We start from the raw sequence: 17,234 nt of genomic DNA on the forward strand, positions 1-17,234 counted from the left end.
GTAACCCCTGTTAGTCGACAAACGCATAGCTTTTAATTGCTTTTGTTTAGGCGTGTCGGAGGTGTAATTGCGTTAGAGCTGTCAAATCCACAATCGGCCCCTAGTGATATCTACTGCGGATATTGCCATTTTATGGACCTATTCACATTAGTAGAAATCCCATTCAGCTGTTACAAGTACGAAACAAAAAAAAGTATGAAATGTATGCACTACTTTAAGTCGCTCAACATAAGAGCGTCTGCTAAATTACTAAAATGTAAAATGATTAGGCTGATATAAATCCCTATTATTTACATTCATTATTTTTAATTTGAGTGTAATAATTTTTTAAAGCCTACACTTTCACGATCTGAACTTCTAGTGCGGCTGGGATATAAGGACGGGTGTGGTTTCCCGACAATGAACGCAAGAGCAGCCGGTCACAGATTTGACAGCTCTAACACACTTTCTAAACAAAAGCAATGAAAAGCTTGTTGGCTAACGCAATTTACCGCTGATCTTAACCCAGGCCTGTATCAGGTAGGCCTAGAGAACCTGTGTAGTGTATAAAAAGAGACAGACAATACAGAGGCAGACAGAAATTAACAGCCCATTACAAGCGGTAAATTTTATTATGGGATAACAGCACATAAAGCACATCTAAAATCGATGTGTCCAATGCACTTTTAATAAAGGTAATATTAAAGGTACAGTTTCTAAGTACAATATAACAACATTCATATTAGAATGGAAAGTATTTAAAAGACAACATTACATTTCTTATTTTTCTTTACAGCTGTATTTACAAAATGAATCAAAATACGTATTTCCATATTTAAGAATCAGACAAGAAGGAGCAAGACTACTTTTGTGAATAGACTACCTGCTAAAGAGAGTTCAAAAGAGCTGGATAAAAAGGTACATGATCATCTGTTCCCATTGTAAGATCAGTAGCAAACATGTGACTTAAAAATTTGTGACAACCACACACTGGTTTCGTCTTTTTTCCCCCCACAGTTCATACTTCTTTTGCATGAAGCAATATCCCACCCACACTCCACCCTCATATTAAGTTACCCCAACCCCTTGAGCTCACATTAAACACAGAACATTAAAGAAATTCAGATGTGTTGTATGCATATTTTTCATACACATATGAATAGTTGAAATACAATGCATTAGTCAATTTTCTGTTCTCAATAAAGAAATCAAAATGTTATGATCATAAAACAAAGTAAAAAACATCTATGTGGATTGTCCATTCTTTTGTAAAATCCAGAACCTGGTTCAGCAGGTCATCTTTTATGCAATATTGTCAGCCAGAATGTAAATCATCGATTTGACCATTTTACATTACATCCTTCCCAGTTACGCTACTCAGATAAGAGGGAGAAACTTATTTCTATTAACTGTAATATCTATCATGGTGCCTTAAATAAACAAGGAAATTATCTAGTACTTATAATGACAGAATATGAAAAACGTTGAAACACATGAGTGACAGAGTTCACCTACTTGTGCAAATACATTGTCAGTTGAGTACATGTTTGGAAAACAAAACAAATTGTACCATTTATGCATCATGTAACACTGAGAGGCACTCAGTGTAGTACATTGTGTATTATTGCAAGCATATACTGGCTGATATTTGCTACAGAGTGAAAAGAAAAAGGTTAAAACAAACTTGTAACCTCTAATGGTGATATTTTTCATGTACATTTTTAATAATAGCACCAACTGTGGTGCCAAAGTTCTAAGCTGGTCTCAAGAAACTAATGTTTCAGGGCAGTCTAACTTTGAAATAAAGAAGCTATAAAATGACAATGTTAAATGGACAATTGCACAGTACTTTTAAGTAAAGTACTATACAGCTAAAGGTAAATACTCAGCATTTGCCAGTATGACCAGCTACAGCTTCAGCAAGTGGTTTTTACAATCAGAACAAATAAAAACACAATACTGCTGTTTCAGCCTGCAGATGATTTTTTTCAGAAATCAGAAAAGCAACCTTAAATAACCTGTTAATTAGCAGATACTGGATTCACTAATCATTTTAAAGTGAGAAGGAAATAAGAGCCTTATCCCAGGACTAGCACACTGATACAGGTACTGGCTGGGTATTGAAGTAAATTTACCACTATCATAATCATTATCATTGTCATGATTATTTATTGAGTCCTAATATCAAATAATGCACCAATACTCAATGAAATTAATGAACTAATAGGGTTGCCTAGTCAAGGAATCAGGACATTGTCCACAAGCACCACACATCAGGATAACACAAAATAAATGTTGGCACACCCTACCACTATCAAACTAATTCTAAAGGAGAGAAGCATACTAAAAACAGAGATATTGTACAGCATGGTGTATTTGATAAACTGATACATATTTGCACTGAGTAGGCCTTAGTAGCAGTATTTTCTTCTTACCTATACAGAATGAAGTTACAAAGTTATCTTTATACATGTGATCAATAATAACATTAAATATTGTGGATTAAAAGCAGAGGATGAGGGAGAGAGAAAGAGAGAGAAATGAATATATACAGGCCAGGCCATATGTGGTTGTTACCCTCCACCTGGGAACAGAACCAGTCAAATATACAGACGAAACAATAACAACCAGAACAAAATAACACAAATTAAAACCAAAAGTGATAAATTAGAGGTGTATTTACATGCAGATGTCCAAAGCCTAAGCACAAAATAACAAATAATACACCACATATATTATTGCTTGACATTCGTTTATGGCTAGAATTTCTTTTTTTTTCAAAAACATTTTTGTTCGTTTTTTTGACTATATTCTAAAATGTATTGTTATCTTAAAACTGTATCAGATGTGCTTTGGAAGATGAGAGTATTGTTCAAATGCTATGAAATTGACTGACAGATCTGGGTAACACCTTAAAACTTCAAAAGACGGCACAGTTGTAAACATGACATTACACCTATCATTACAATCTATATTCAATGGCAAATAAATAGGAGTCCCATGCCTCAGACAGTCAAAGCATCAACATAACACGTATGACAAGCAGGATGGTGAGTTGTTTGCTGTCTCTTTTCATAACAATTATTCTGCACTGAACACATACGACTGAGTGGTTAGTCATTTGGTCCAGCGCGCTTTGAAGGACTATAAATTGTATCGAGGCATTATGTCATGCTTATAACACTTGAGCGCTATATGGGATGGATCATTCTCAGTGTTACCGAAACCTTTCAAATCCAGGGAACACTAAGCCTTAACAGACTCCTCATCCACACAACCCTGTTCCTCTTAGTTTATTAAAAAGCCTTGTCTGGGGTTTGTCTTATGCACACAGTGAGTAAACAAACACACTTACACACACGCACACTATTGCTTGTTTACACGAGTGCCACAGAGAGCAGAGACAGAAGGAGCATAAGGTGTTATTTACATTGATAGACTAGCAGACTCAGTGATCCTTTGTGAAACATGTCTCAAATGACAGCATGCATGATGACTTATCCCCCCACACCATGTGGGTGCAGAGATGTTTGTTGAAAGTGTCACAGACACAAAGGATCCAATGCCTCTGATTTATCCCCATTGTCTAATCAATACTGCTAACAAACTGTACACGGAACAAAGACAAGAAGGACATAACAACACAGTGAACAGAAAGTGGTAAGAAATGACTGCTTTTTGTTCTGGGTTGATGCTGCAATTGCTTGACAAAGAGACCTTTAATTTAGGACCAGTTTGATCGATATAGAGACAGAGAATGACATCTGTGTTTCAGGAAATGGGATTCCACTCTAGTGGCTTCCCGGCAGAAACCCGTAATAGTTACACAAAGCTACCACATAGTTCTTGGCTGAGAATATGTTGCTTCCCCTGTCTGTCTGTCTGTCTGTCTGTCTGTCTGTCTGTCTGTCTGTCTGTCTGTCTGTCTGTCTGTCTGTCTGTCTGTCTGTCTGTCTGTCTGTCTGTCTGTCTGTCTGTCTGTCTGTCTGTCTGTCTGTCTGTCTGTCTGTCTGTCTTTTTCTGTCTGTCTGTTAACTCCCTGAGCATCCATATCTCTCCCACTGGGCCACAGGCCAGGCCCGCTGTCACCTGGATTGTCAATCACTGGTTGAGACAGACTGGGTTTCACTGGTTAGTAGTCTGAGGCTACTGCTGGCCACCTAGGCCAATACATATCAAAATAACATTGGACCATTACAGAGATTATTACTTAGGTACAGCATTAATACAGCCTAAAGAAGAAATATTTAATATTGCGTAAGTATATTTGGTTTATCTAACAAAGAGGGTAATCAAATCATAAGTTGGTGACATTGACCCTGGTGACACCATTTTAGTCCAAATGTAGTATGTTATTATTGGAATTGTATGCAATATAAATAAACTGCATATGAAATAAAACATATTCTGTATGGCCAATGGGAGAACTGACTGTAAACATGGGAAAATAAAGTTTGTTTTTATTATGAGCTTGACTTCTAGGGCATAGTTAGGATTTCTGGTGCTTAGCCAACAGCTCCTAAAGTACTGTACATCAGCAATGGGAAATACTACTCAGCAATGAATTTCACATGTTCTTCCTAACCACTTATTATCGAACATCCCTGAACAACACATGAACTATACCTAATGAGGACCAACAACACAACAGAAACAATTTCAAACAGAAAGCGTAAAATAACTCTTCCCTGAGGGGTGACAGCACAAGACTTTCTGTCTTGTACAAATTGCACGGCAGAGGAATCATCGTGTGCAAACAGAAAAACAAACCAAACCACTATGGTAAGGGTTGTGTCAAAACTGTAACCATGCTGTGTTGGGTAATCTAAAGGGATATCAGGATTATAATGGGAATTCTATACAAGCCACCACTGAGTTTTTTGGAATGTCAGATCAATCCATTCTATATTATGGACAGGTAGACCGGCAACGCAGGAGCAGAAACTACTGTATGGCACATCCAGGGTTTTTACTACTGCTTCTCTACCACACTGACAAGAAAGACACACTAAAAAAAACAGAACCACGACAACGAAGCATTGACGATAGCACTTGTTCTACCATTGTCATGTTTCTTTCCTAGTCATACACTACAAACAACAGCTTCTCTAATTATTGCGGGAATATAGTAAGTGCTGCCTGAATTCTCTTTCTCTCCCCCTCTCTTTCATGAGTTTAATTCACTATACATGTTACAAAAATAGAAGCTTTACTACCAGACAAGGCTTTGAATATTACAATTCCTTCTTCCCCTTTCCTTTTCTGTCCCATAACAAATGTCATAGCTGGGCTGAGGCCTTAGGGAAGAGACAGTCACAATCACTCCTCCACAAACATGCTTATGTGTGAGGCTAACAAGATGGGTCAACAGCTGGTCAGAGAGGGATGTGTGTGGACTGCTCTCTAATAGGCATTCTATTTCTGAAGACCTCCATCACCTGGCCTGCTGTGTCGCTACTCTCCACTAGATGGAGACGTTGGACTGAGCACAAACGAGAAAACATGTTGAGTGCCAGGTTCATGTGTGCTTTTGTTTGAGATTGTATGCATGTGTGTCGGGGGTGTTATGCTAATAGGTGATGGGGTGAATGTGACCTGCCTGCCTCTCCAGACCATACCATGCTAGCCATCTCACAGGCAAACCCAACCTAACCAAACTAACCCAACCTAAACAAACCAACCCCACCCAGACCAGCAGTGTCTGCAGCTCTAAGGACTAGCCTCTGTGACCATGGTTCAACTTGTATTTCTTGTGCACATGCAACACATCACTAGGTAATATACAAGTCTTAAATTAAAGAAAGGTGCAAATAAAAGTGCCTTATCAATTCAACAATTAAGAATAGTCGGACTACTAATTTCATACATGTTATTTAAAATAGAATCTATAAACATTACTTTTTTTTGTATAGTAAGTACTTATGACCGTATACCCTGTAGTATATTATAAAACAGGTGGGATGGACCCTTATCGTTGTGGCGGTGCCCTATGTTTCTCCCGGGCATCTGTCCACACAAGGTTCAATAGCAGATGGCCTTGCATGATTTCACTAAGCAAACATGATGGATGGAGTCTTTGACAGCTAAAATCATTGCCTTTTGACTAGAATTACCAGAATTCTACTTTTCTTTTTAGACGATTGTCCATAGAGAGGTGCCGTTTACATTGCCACACAGACGGAGCCTCGCCCAAAGTCACTGCGAGTTTTCATTCTAAGCACTGCATTCCAAACATACAACTGAACACAGGAGAACAGGGGCTGAACTTGACCAAGACATGCACATTAGCAGCAATACATTTCCATTAGGAGATTCTAACATAATCTTTACCAAGGATTAATGCTATCACAGCTATCTTCATTAGGGTATATGATACAGTATAGGTTTAATAACAAATACATATTAACATGGATCTGTTTTCCAATGCAATAAGACATTGGACATTTGAGCTCCTGAGGGGAGGTGGAGAGCCAGATCATTGGTGCTGAGGAGATTTTTAGGTTTGCATGTGCATAGCCAAATTCAATATCATTTTCTCAATACAGTAAATTCTGTTTTGTAGAAACAAGTCAAAACAATGAGTGCTAATCAGTGAGAGACATCCTGGGAACATGCTGGAATGATGTGCATGAGAGGGTCAAGTTCATCCAGAGAGAAAGCATTGTCTCCAACTTCTCTTCATGTCCCTTGGGCTTAGAGTCCCACCTGGGTTCCAAACAGAGACAACTAATCCCAATGAAATAAATGGAGAGAATCAAACACCCACAACCCTCCCCTCAAGAAAAAAAAAGAAAGAAAAGTGTGCAGCGTGCCGGCCGTCCTGGTTTGTGCAGGGCACCGTTAAAGTGTCTCAGATTCATGCTTCCCATGACATTCCCCACGGTGGCCACGCTGGCACCTGGCAAGGCTGCTGGCTACCCGTCAACGGGCATGGACTGCTCAAAGTCCGATCCAAAGAGCTCCTTATATAAGGGGGGAAAGTGGGCACGCACAATGTCTGGGTATATTGCTTTGAAAGCCGTCAGCTTCTCTGTATGCCTGCTGCACAGCGCTCGCAGTGTTGACACCTTGCATATCAACTGTGTGGGGAAAAGAAAGGAGACAGGCTGTTATGTAGATTCACAGTAAGGCAAGGACATGGAGATCTCATGAAGATCTCTTCATTCACTCTCACAAACTGACCGCTAAATACTGATACAGGCACACACCAGAGGGAAATCTTGTACACCTTTCTTACATACAGTATCTGCGTATCTCTGCTCCAAAAATCTGCTCACTTAGTTTAGCTTCTGTATGATGCCAACTCTGAAATGTACTACTTGATTTAATATAATGTTCGTTCAATAGTGGATAACTGCATTACTGTACACACTCTTTGATGCTCCAGTAGAGTTCCGTTCTATATACTGTCCTTCCGTGAGATGACAGAAAGATGCAGTGGATGAGAGTGGGTGTGTAGACAGACAGTGGGTGTACCTTGGTAAGTATGCCGTCCTCTCTGTGATTCTTCTGCAGGACATGCTGCAGTGCCAGCTGGATCTTCTGCTGGAGTTTCTCCACCTTCACCTTCTCCTGGAGCCAGGACCGGTCTACACAGAGAAGAAACACACCCATTATCATCACTGCAAGGTTTTCTGAATCTACTGTGGATAAAGGTGTAATACTCAGTAAGACAGCAATCAGTAATACTGATGACTGACCTCTGTGTCTAATTGAGGAACATGCTGGATGGATGATTTTCAATGGAAGTTTGTTTAGAGTAGTTTCAGGGTAAGAAGGTAAATAAGAGACTCTGCAGTGTGTATATGCATGTCTGCCCCCCCCCCCCCCGCCGCCCCGCCCCGCTTGTGTTTGTACTGCCAGTGACACCTACCTGCAGACATCAACACGAACGCGGAGAACAGGGCAATCTCATCCTCAGACAGGTGCATAGAACACAAGTTCTTCCCAAACTCGAAGACGGAGCTGATCAAGTCGTCACAGCCTGCCACAGCAAAGGACACAGACACAGAGAGATGGTTGGGGATGAAGATGAGGCAGTCTCACTCTTGATCTTTATTGGGAGAAAGGCACACAGGCAGAGAGAGGAGGTGCAGTGCACTGACAGCACAGGAGAGCGTCTGAGGTGGAACTGGCAATGCTTTTACTGACTTTTCCCTCCCAGACTAGTCACATTCTGGCAGTTGGGTGGCATTACGCAACCCAGAATGAGGTCACTAATGAGTCTTTTAGTTAGATCAATTATTGAGGATTGTGGGAGACAGGCTGATGCCAGTACAGCTCTGGAGCCCCATCACTCTGCCTCCCCAGGCCCGAGCCTCTTCTCTATCTGGAGCAGTGTCTGACTGACTGTCTGACTGACTGACTGTCTGACTGACTGACACTGGGAGGCTTGTTAGGGAGGTCACACTCATGACACTGAATAGCACAGCATTGTTACTCTTCAGTCTTGCACACAAGCACGATTGTGCATACACAACACACACACACACAGATCTGTTTAGGCTTTCATACTACAGTTTCGCACTGCCGCAAGGACACATTCATTTCCTCCAAAGGCATTTGGATGCACGGGAAAATACACTGTGGAGTGTCTTAGTAATGACATGGCATTCAAAAGCAAATGCTATTTGCTTACACCTGCCGTATTCTATGGCACTTTCAATGATGGTTTTGATATAACTCTCCCAAAAGGCACTCAATCTGGATTTATTTATTCCATCTTAACAGGAGCCATATGCAGCAGCAGTGGCTCAGTAACAACTCTATTCTGCCATATGTATCCACTGGGGAGAGGAGAGATCCAGGTGAGGTAAGGATGAGTTCTCAGTGTTAGCTTCCTGGACCTCAAAACTTTGTGGAGGGACATAAAGAGATACGCCAACTTTGACTGTTATATGAAGCAATGCATGCTTACACAAACACACACACGCTCACACTTGTGCACACACGTGCACGCCCCAATGCACCGCACACACGTGCACAGGGTTGAACATTTGGAGCACTTACCTAATGACTTAAACACATCAGGCCCAGCATACTTTCCATCGAAATAGACTGTGTTGTTTTGAGAGTCGAAGGCACGGCACATTCTCACAAACACAACCTCCAAAGAGCCTGCAGAGACAGAAATAACATCATGCTAAATCCGGGTTCTTCTCTTCTACAGATCCAGTTAGAGTTGCCAGTCAGGCATCACTATAGGCCCAACACATCATATGCACTGTTTTGTGTTTTCTCCTCTGTCATTTACGTGTTATACCCCCTATTCCTTTTAAACAGAAACCCATGACATGGAACAAGTAATAGCATTCCATTTCTACACATTTTTCTTTCCCCCTATAAGAAAGGATGTTGAAACATGATGCTGTGTACTGCTGCGCTGTGTGGGACTGGATCAGAGGATAAAAGAGAGGTAATAGAAGCTGTTACTGCGCTTTATGAGGCGGCACTGGTTTAAAATGTCACGGTAGACAAGGGATCTCTGTCACCATTTTATTATTACTATTGGCAGTGCTAATGCAAATAAAATCCCAGGGAAATACCCACAGGAGGCGGATGTGTTTGTTTGTGTGTGTGTGTGTGTGTGTGTGTGTGTGTGTGTGTGTGTGTGTGTGTGTGTGCGTGTGTGTGTGTGTGTGTGTGTGTGTAGTCAATGTGGCATCTAGCTCGTGTCTCAGCTCAGGAAAACTGTAGTCCCTCTAATGCAGGGTTCCCCAACTGGCAGCCCGTGGGTGATTTTATTTGTTCCCCCAGGTTTTCTGAACAAAAAATAAATACAAAGAACGTCACTAGTGTATTTATTTTTGTATTATTATTTTCTTGTTGCACATAAAAACCAGTAAATCAGCTCCAAGTGATTTTAATTCTGGAAATCTGTTCCAAAGTATTCCCACGCATAATAGAGGGATATACTGTATGTGATCGTATATAAATGTAAGCATGGTTTGAAATGATTATGTTTTCGTTAAATATTATATCTGTTTGGGCTTCTTGCGATCAATTTGCACTTTACAAATTATTTGTAATTATGTTGCAGCGCCCTGACCATCCGTTCAATAAAAACTTGTTGATGTTCCCTCCTCTAATGCCTATAAACCTGTGTACTGTTATACAGCAGAGGGACAGGAGCAGGGGGACAGAGGGAGGAGGCAGGCAGGGTGGAGTCTCCTGGCTCTGTGAAACACAGTCAGTCTGTGAGGGAGGCTTTGTGTAGTCAGGTCAGCTACGCCCTTGTGACAACGCCTGAGGGGGAGACGGGAGTTTGAGGGGTGGTGGGGGAGAGACGGCGGTGAGCCGTGTTGACGGGCTGTCATACCTGCTTTCAGCAGCACTATCTGATCGTTCTGACACAGCTCCATGAAGCCGTCGATCCGCTTGGCAAACTCCACCACGTACTGGATGGCCTCTGTGATTTTGATAGCACACAGCTGCCACATGACCTCTCGGGGCTAGAGGGACGGAAAGAGAAAGGGTTATCTGCTGTAGAACAGATGGGATTAGCTCTGTTGTGTCTATAGAACAGTGAGGCAGGTAAAGCAGTTCTGGTGTGAGTACTGCTTTGTGGTAGTGATAGTGGTGATGCTGGTGGAAGTGTAGTGTACTGTCCAGTACCTTGGTCTGGTAGCTCTCCATCTCCTCCTGCAGGAAGGCCTGCCAGGTCATCTGCTGCAGCTCCTCTCTCAGGTACTGACACGTCTCCATGTGAGACTTGGAGATGTTCTGGGCCAGGTGCTCTGCAACACAACCAAACAGCACAGCACAGCACATCACAACAGTGTCAGACCTGAACGCTGCTCAAGGGGAATGGGAGGAGCTCACAGATGAACTATGCCACATGAAAATATGATTTATTTACAGAGCTTCAACTAGGAGGTGGAGAGCTTGGGCTTTATTTGACTGGGAAGACGCTTGTTGACATTTCCTTTTACTGCCTCCAGGAAGCTCCCAGCTGAAGGTTCTGCCAAACCCAATCTAGTTATGCACGGGAAGGAGGGGCGGTCAGCCACACAATATTACTCATTGAAACAAAGGTCACATTTGCTCAGAGAGAAATATTGAGTATAAGAATTTAAATGGTTTTGAAAACACATCTGTTAAAAGGAGTTCCAAGGCACAGGGGAGCCTAAAAAAATGATTTCCCCAGACGCGTGCCCTGCTGGATCCTGATTGGCCCTAATTAATGGAAACTAATTACAAAAAAGAGGCTCTTTTAATGAGTGTTGGAGATGAGTCTCCAACCGCCTGCTATTTTAAGCAACCTTTGTGTCATTTGCCCCACGGTTGAGTTGTTCTCCCTCCTCCTCCCCCCTCTCCTCTCCCATCTCCCCCTTACTCCTCACCTAGCTCAGCCATGGACACAGTGGGGGATGTCTCTCCGTTGGTAAAGGAGCAGTAGGGGAAGAAGCCTGAGCCGGGGGCGAAGTCGCAGATGGGCTCGGGCTTGATGCCGTTGATGTCCAGGCCGGACTGGTCAGGGGAGGGCTGGATGTCCAGGTAGAAGCTGCTGACTGCTGAGTCGGGCTTGCTGCCGTCAGGGGTGTGGCCATCCATGTAGCCACTGAGGTCGTCATGGAGCTCTGTGAGGCCATTGGCCGAGAGGCCGTAGGTGGGTGTGAGCGGCTCGGCCTCGCCGGGCTGCTGCTGGTGGTCACGCTGCGCCTGCTGCAGCCGGTGTTTCTGCACCTCCGCATACAGGCTGTCCCGCTGCTTCTTCGACATGCGCCCAAACTTCACCGCTGTAGGGAGAGAGGGAGGGAGTAGACTCTCCTTTACTACTGACACATTGACATAGCACTCACCTGTGACTCCAGTTTAGCCTCTCTATAACAGGTAAGATTTGTGATTTCAGGAAGTATTAGTGGCACAATCAGCATTACGAGACCTTCAACACTAACATCCTACTTGCATGAGAACTACCCCGAGAGAGCAACCTACAGAATGACTCACAGCTTCCAGGCCACTCAGACACGAGACAGTTTGTTTAATAGAGCCCTGCACACTAAACAGAGCTGGTCCTGAGAATGAGCCGCCTCGGCTCAGAGTTCTGGGGTCTGGCAGAGTGTCAGATGGCCCGTGAATGGACAGAGTGGAAGTAAGCGGAGCAGAGGGGAGCGCGGGCAGATGGACTCTGGTGTGCTGAGTAAATGCAGGAGTCACCTTGGCCTGTCCTGATTGTGCGCGCGTGGTCTGTGTGTGTGTGTTTGCGTGTGTGCCTGCGTGTGTGTGCATGTGTGCGTGTGTCCATGTGTGTGAGCAGCGGAAAGGCTCTAAAGGCCTGGCCTGATTACAGGCTCCTCTGATCCCTCCAGCCCAGCCCAACCCAATTCAGCCCAGCCACATGCCCTGCAGGAGGTCCCTCCTCCCCCATAGACACTCACCTGTGTGCTTCCATTACTGCGCCTCAGCTGCACCAGTCCAGCACTAATGACACCTCCTAACGACCCTCTGTTCATCAACCCTACTTTCTGTCACACCTGCCAACTTACTGCACAGCCACGCCAGTTACTGGTGGAAATTACACAGACAATGACGTCTGTCTAGTCCACACTTCTCTACTCTAGCCACTCTGGCGTTTATGATATAACAATCTGTCACATCTATCTTTCATTAAAAAAATATCATAGAACAATTGGATTATCTACCCATAATGCCCTATTCACTTTCATGTGTTGTCCTGTCTTGAAAGTGTGTCCGTCCCCTCCCCTCTTGTTGACGGTGGTACGTACCGTCCCTTGACATGCCCACTGCCAGACATTTCTGCAGCCGGCAGTGCTGGCAGCGATTGCGGCTGGTGCGGTCGATCAGGCAGTTCTTCTGACGGGGGCATGAGTAAGCCGCATTGCTCTGCTGACTCCTCCTGAAGAAGCCCTGAGACAGGAGAGAGAGAGGGAGTGGAGACAACCATGCTTACAATATGAACCACAGTAGTCCTGCTGTATCCAATGACTGATAGGCTTTTATTTCTCTAAACGTTGCGTTTTACTGGGTACTTATTGACAGGATTCATCACTATTGAGGGTATTGTTGCTGAAATAATGTAGAATACTGAACTGCCATTGTGTTGCAGGCTATTGTGTTCTAATGTCAGTTGTATAGAGAGCAATGTCGTTTTATTGAAGGGGTAGTGTGTTTGGGTATGATCATAATTGTAGACAGTATTTTTCTATAGTTTGCGTAATTAGTGTTGATTAATAACAGGGCTCCAACACGTGCAGTGCTAAAAGATGTCATACACACACCGATTGGAATCCTCATCCTTTGACTTAATGAATTGATTCCAGCACATCATTAACATGCCCCACTCCACTTCTCCATACACATATGTCTTAATTATCTGCTCATTGGCTGTTTAATTACAAGAAAACAGCTGACAGCTGCCGAGTTGCTTTATAATGGCAGCCATTACGGGAGCCTGGCTAGAACTGCTGGTGACAAGCAGCACTCTTTAATAATGCTCTGATTTATGGTCCAAACTCTTGTACTCGCACATATCATTAAATGCCTCTCTGCCTGGAGTAATTAGCAATCATTAAAGATACATTTCAGCAGTTTATTCTTCAGCGTTTTGTTTCTCCAAGGCAGCTAGCTCTTGTCTGAGGCAGAGAGAGAGAGAGAGACTCTGAGGAGCAGCTGAAAGAGCTTCTGTCTCTCTGTTATAAAGGTGCTGCTGCCTGTTGGAAGAATATTAATGACTCGCCTAGTGACAAGCACAGGAACAAGAGTACACTAGAAGCACAAAATAAATTCCCCTCACTGTGAATGGCTGGTATATTTGAAACAGTACAAAATCTTGCTTCGATAAAAGCAGCATACTGTAGCAAACAGCCCCAAAAAATAAAAAATTCAAAGCACTTCTTTTGCTGATTTTATTTGAAGGAAAAGCAAGCTGCAGCAGAAGCAGAAACACTGAAGCAGCATGTCCCTGAGAGGGAGAGTCTGTTCAAGGCAGAGGAGTCACTTTGTCCTGCTAAAAGTGGAGCTCTGTGATGTCCTCTGTATGGCTTGACCACTTTAATGATGATGCTCTCTGTGAGTTTACACTTTATCGTCTCTCGAAAGATCGTTTCAAAAGTTAGACAACATGTTCAAAGGTATTTCCTTGTAAGTTCAACTTTTTCTGCTTCCTGTCCCCCCACCCCACCCCAACACCCACATGCTAGTTCTCTGGGTGCTTACCTTACAGCCCTCACATGTTATCACACCGTAATGGATGCCGGATGATTTGTCTCCACAGATCTTGCAGGGAATTATTTCGATTTGAGCTGGAGAGAAGAAAAGAAAAAATCAACATTTTGCTGTCACAGTAAAACACCTTCAGTATGTTTAGCATGTTGGTACATGAAAGAGCACTGCACTTCAAAAACATCTCATCCAGTGGCTTTGAATCCTCACTTCCACACAACATTAAATGAATATTTACTGAGTCGTGCATGAAGGAGGCCATTTTGAATCTTCACTGAGCCACCAGCCAACCACTGTAAACACAGTGTCGATTTACATTGCAGGCACAAATGACACAGACTACCATTCACCCACATAACTGAACTTATTCCCCAATGGAAATAAATACTTAATGTTACCTCTTTAACTTCAAAACCCTCCATACCCAAGCAGAAAACCCAGTATGGCCACAAAGAATGATAACCTTCCTATTGGGATGGTGAGTAGCTATATGAGGCCCAGTGAGGTGGGAGTGGATGAAGGCTGTCACTTCAGACAGTAGTAAAGTGCAGTAGAGTTCAGTGAGGTCGATAGTGTTCCGCTGCTGACAGGCCTGTGGGTGATTTAGTGGGCATAGAGGACACAAGCATGGGGGGGACAGGTCTCATCCATCCCGGCCCCCTGCACAGGAGCAGAGCAGCAGGCCACATGGCAGCGAAACACAGAGAGGCATCTCAGACACAGAACCCCCAGTCTGTCCTACAGCTCTCATGCTTTATCACTGCAGCCTCTGACACAACGTCTCTCTCTGCCTCCACACTAGATCTCTATCTATAACCCAGCTCTCCTCCACAGTGCTAGCATCTCAGACTGCCATTGTTACAGTACGCTGTAGCGCCACACAAACCATACTATCTGATCTACACTGAGAAAAGATTACAGTGGGTTCTTTCCCTGCTCTATAGTGGCTCCTTACCCAAATGCACATACAGTATAGCCAATCAGAGCAAAGAGCACTATCAAACAGCCTACTCTTACTAGTGCTGAAAATGTATAATTTTACTCATGACCCATTCTAAACATCTAAAACCAGCTACATGTATTACATCCATTATAGTATGGCAAGGTATTACAGCAGTCTCTCCCCTAGCTTTATACACCAGGCCTAGAGTCTGTCATATAGGCCAGAGTAGATAGAAGCTCTGTACTACTTTAGTACACCGTCACATCCAATCCCTTCAAATTAATTTGATCATATCAAATGGGTCTTCCATCCAGAGGACTCAGAGCCCATTTAATCAGCTGCCTGGGAGCGTCTGTTGTGTCATGTGGATAATGTCGGTGTCCCTGAAGCGTGCCCAAGGGAGGGCCGCTGATCCACCAACCCTTTACCACTATACACACTGTCCCTCCATTCAGGAATCTCTGTTAGCTGGCTCTGTTAGCACTGCAGAAGTCAACAAGACCTCACCTCTACATGCAGAATTAGCCTACATTTCAGTCAAATGAACAAAGAGAGCAGTGGCACACACACCAGTCAGTTATCATATGGAAAACACCTCGGATGACTGGGTATCCTGCTGTACAATAGGGGATAATGCCCATAGTCTGCCTAGACTACAGGGAAAACAAATCAGGAGCCAGGTTTTGACACGCTTGCTGAGAGGGTTACTTTATAAATAATCATTATGAATTTCTGCATTGTGTCGAGACGGTTGTCGTTTTGGTTATCTCTGTTTGAACACTGGCATTATGGGCAGTGCACTCCATTGTTTGTTTTTGTGCTCTCCCTGCATGAGCATTAGCGGTGCAGTGTGTTGCGACTCCTTTAACATTTTCAGCCTCATTACAAACATAATTTGTTCTGACATGCACTCACAACAAGTGAAGCGTGCTGTAATTAAGGCTGGCTGGGGTTGTGGTGGAGAAACAGGACTGTATTGGCAGGCGCAGGCCACTGGGTGGCAGTGCAGAGCTGTCACTCTGACTGTGGCTGTAGCTGCGTCCTCTCCTCTGAGCCCAGCTTCCAGCTCCCAGCTTCCAGCTCCCAGCTTCCAGCTCCCAGCTTCCAGCCCTCTCGCTTTCCCACGGGCTCCAGGTTCTGAGCTCCAGGCTTAGATTGCTGCCCAGGGTAGCTGCGAGATGCCTTCATCTCCCCTGAAGAGGCAGGGCTGGCTGGATGCTCGCTCAGGCCTGACAGAGGCTGTGCCACATCAGGTGAAGGCAGAGGGAGTGGAAACGGCAGGGCTGGGCACACACTGATGAGGATGGCTCACAAAGCCCTATCTGCTGCAGTGAGGCCCTGAATGCACACAGCCTCACCAGATAACACTACTACACAAGCCTCTGAATGCTCGGTGCACTCAACAGTAAAAAAGGGTTTGTCTCCAGTCTAGCTGTGGTAGGCTTTGTGGTTTGCTATGTAAAAGAAAAACCCAATCTAATCACAGTGAAATAAGCTGCTTTCTGGTATAGATTCATGAGGAATAAATACAGAATAATAACAGCATGAAGATCAAATAAGCCATTAAGTCACCGACACCATGGGTTCACGTCAATATCTGTAGCAAGCTGCCATCTTGAATGGCTGGTCCTGGGGCTCCCAGTCAGACTACAATTCGGATAGTGTGAGTGGTTTAAAATTAATTCACACAGGGGGAGATGGTCAAACAGAAAGGCCTTGTGCCTAAGTACTTCAGATCTGGAAGTCAATAGCTATTGACAGAAGCCATGGTGTTAACTGCCATTGTGAAGCTCGCTGCTGGCTCTCTGTCTGGGCTTGACCATCGCTGCTCACTGCTGATGATCACATTCACAGCGCCTGCCTGCCTGTCTCCATGCCTCTCTGCCTGCCGTGCTCCCTCCCTGCCTGCCTGCCTGCCTGCCTGCCTGCCTGCCTGCCTGCCTGCCTGCCTGCCTGCCTGCCTGCCTGCCTGCCTGCCTGCCTGCCTGCCTGCCTCCCTGCCTGCCCGCCTGCCAGGCAGCCCTGCCTGCTCTGTTTAGGACATCAAAGCCAGGCACAGTGAGACGGCCATCCTAAAGCCCAACTGAGCAGCCTCCCATTCCTCATAGCGCTGTGAGATTGCCTCCAC

General features: G+C 44.1%; 1 protein-coding gene across 2 annotated transcripts in view; it reads right to left on the minus strand.

Moving 5' to 3' along the window:
• Positions 1 to 592: 592 nt before the first annotated feature.
• roraa (RAR-related orphan receptor A, paralog a) overlaps positions 593 to 17,234 on the minus strand; it is a 306,522-nt gene continuing 289,880 nt past the window's right edge. For both annotated transcript variants that reach the window (XM_014124802.2, XM_014124804.2), the window contains 9 exons: positions 14,158 to 14,243; positions 12,708 to 12,849; positions 11,322 to 11,717; positions 10,594 to 10,715; positions 10,298 to 10,430; positions 8,989 to 9,096; positions 7,853 to 7,963; positions 7,456 to 7,568; positions 593 to 7,058 (listed from right to left, as the gene is read on the minus strand). In XM_014124802.2, the coding sequence (XP_013980277.1) occupies positions 6,894 to 7,058; positions 7,456 to 7,568; positions 7,853 to 7,963; positions 8,989 to 9,096; positions 10,298 to 10,430; positions 10,594 to 10,715; positions 11,322 to 11,717; positions 12,708 to 12,849; positions 14,158 to 14,243 (1,376 nt within the window). In that variant the 3' untranslated portion in view covers positions 593 to 6,893. The remainder of the gene's footprint in view (positions 7,059 to 7,455; positions 7,569 to 7,852; positions 7,964 to 8,988; positions 9,097 to 10,297; positions 10,431 to 10,593; positions 10,716 to 11,321; positions 11,718 to 12,707; positions 12,850 to 14,157; positions 14,244 to 17,234) is intronic.

This window comes from Salmo salar, chromosome ssa10 (genome assembly GCF_905237065.1).
Source record: "Salmo salar chromosome ssa10, Ssal_v3.1, whole genome shotgun sequence".
NCBI classification, from domain to species: domain Eukaryota; kingdom Metazoa; phylum Chordata; class Actinopteri; order Salmoniformes; family Salmonidae; genus Salmo; species Salmo salar.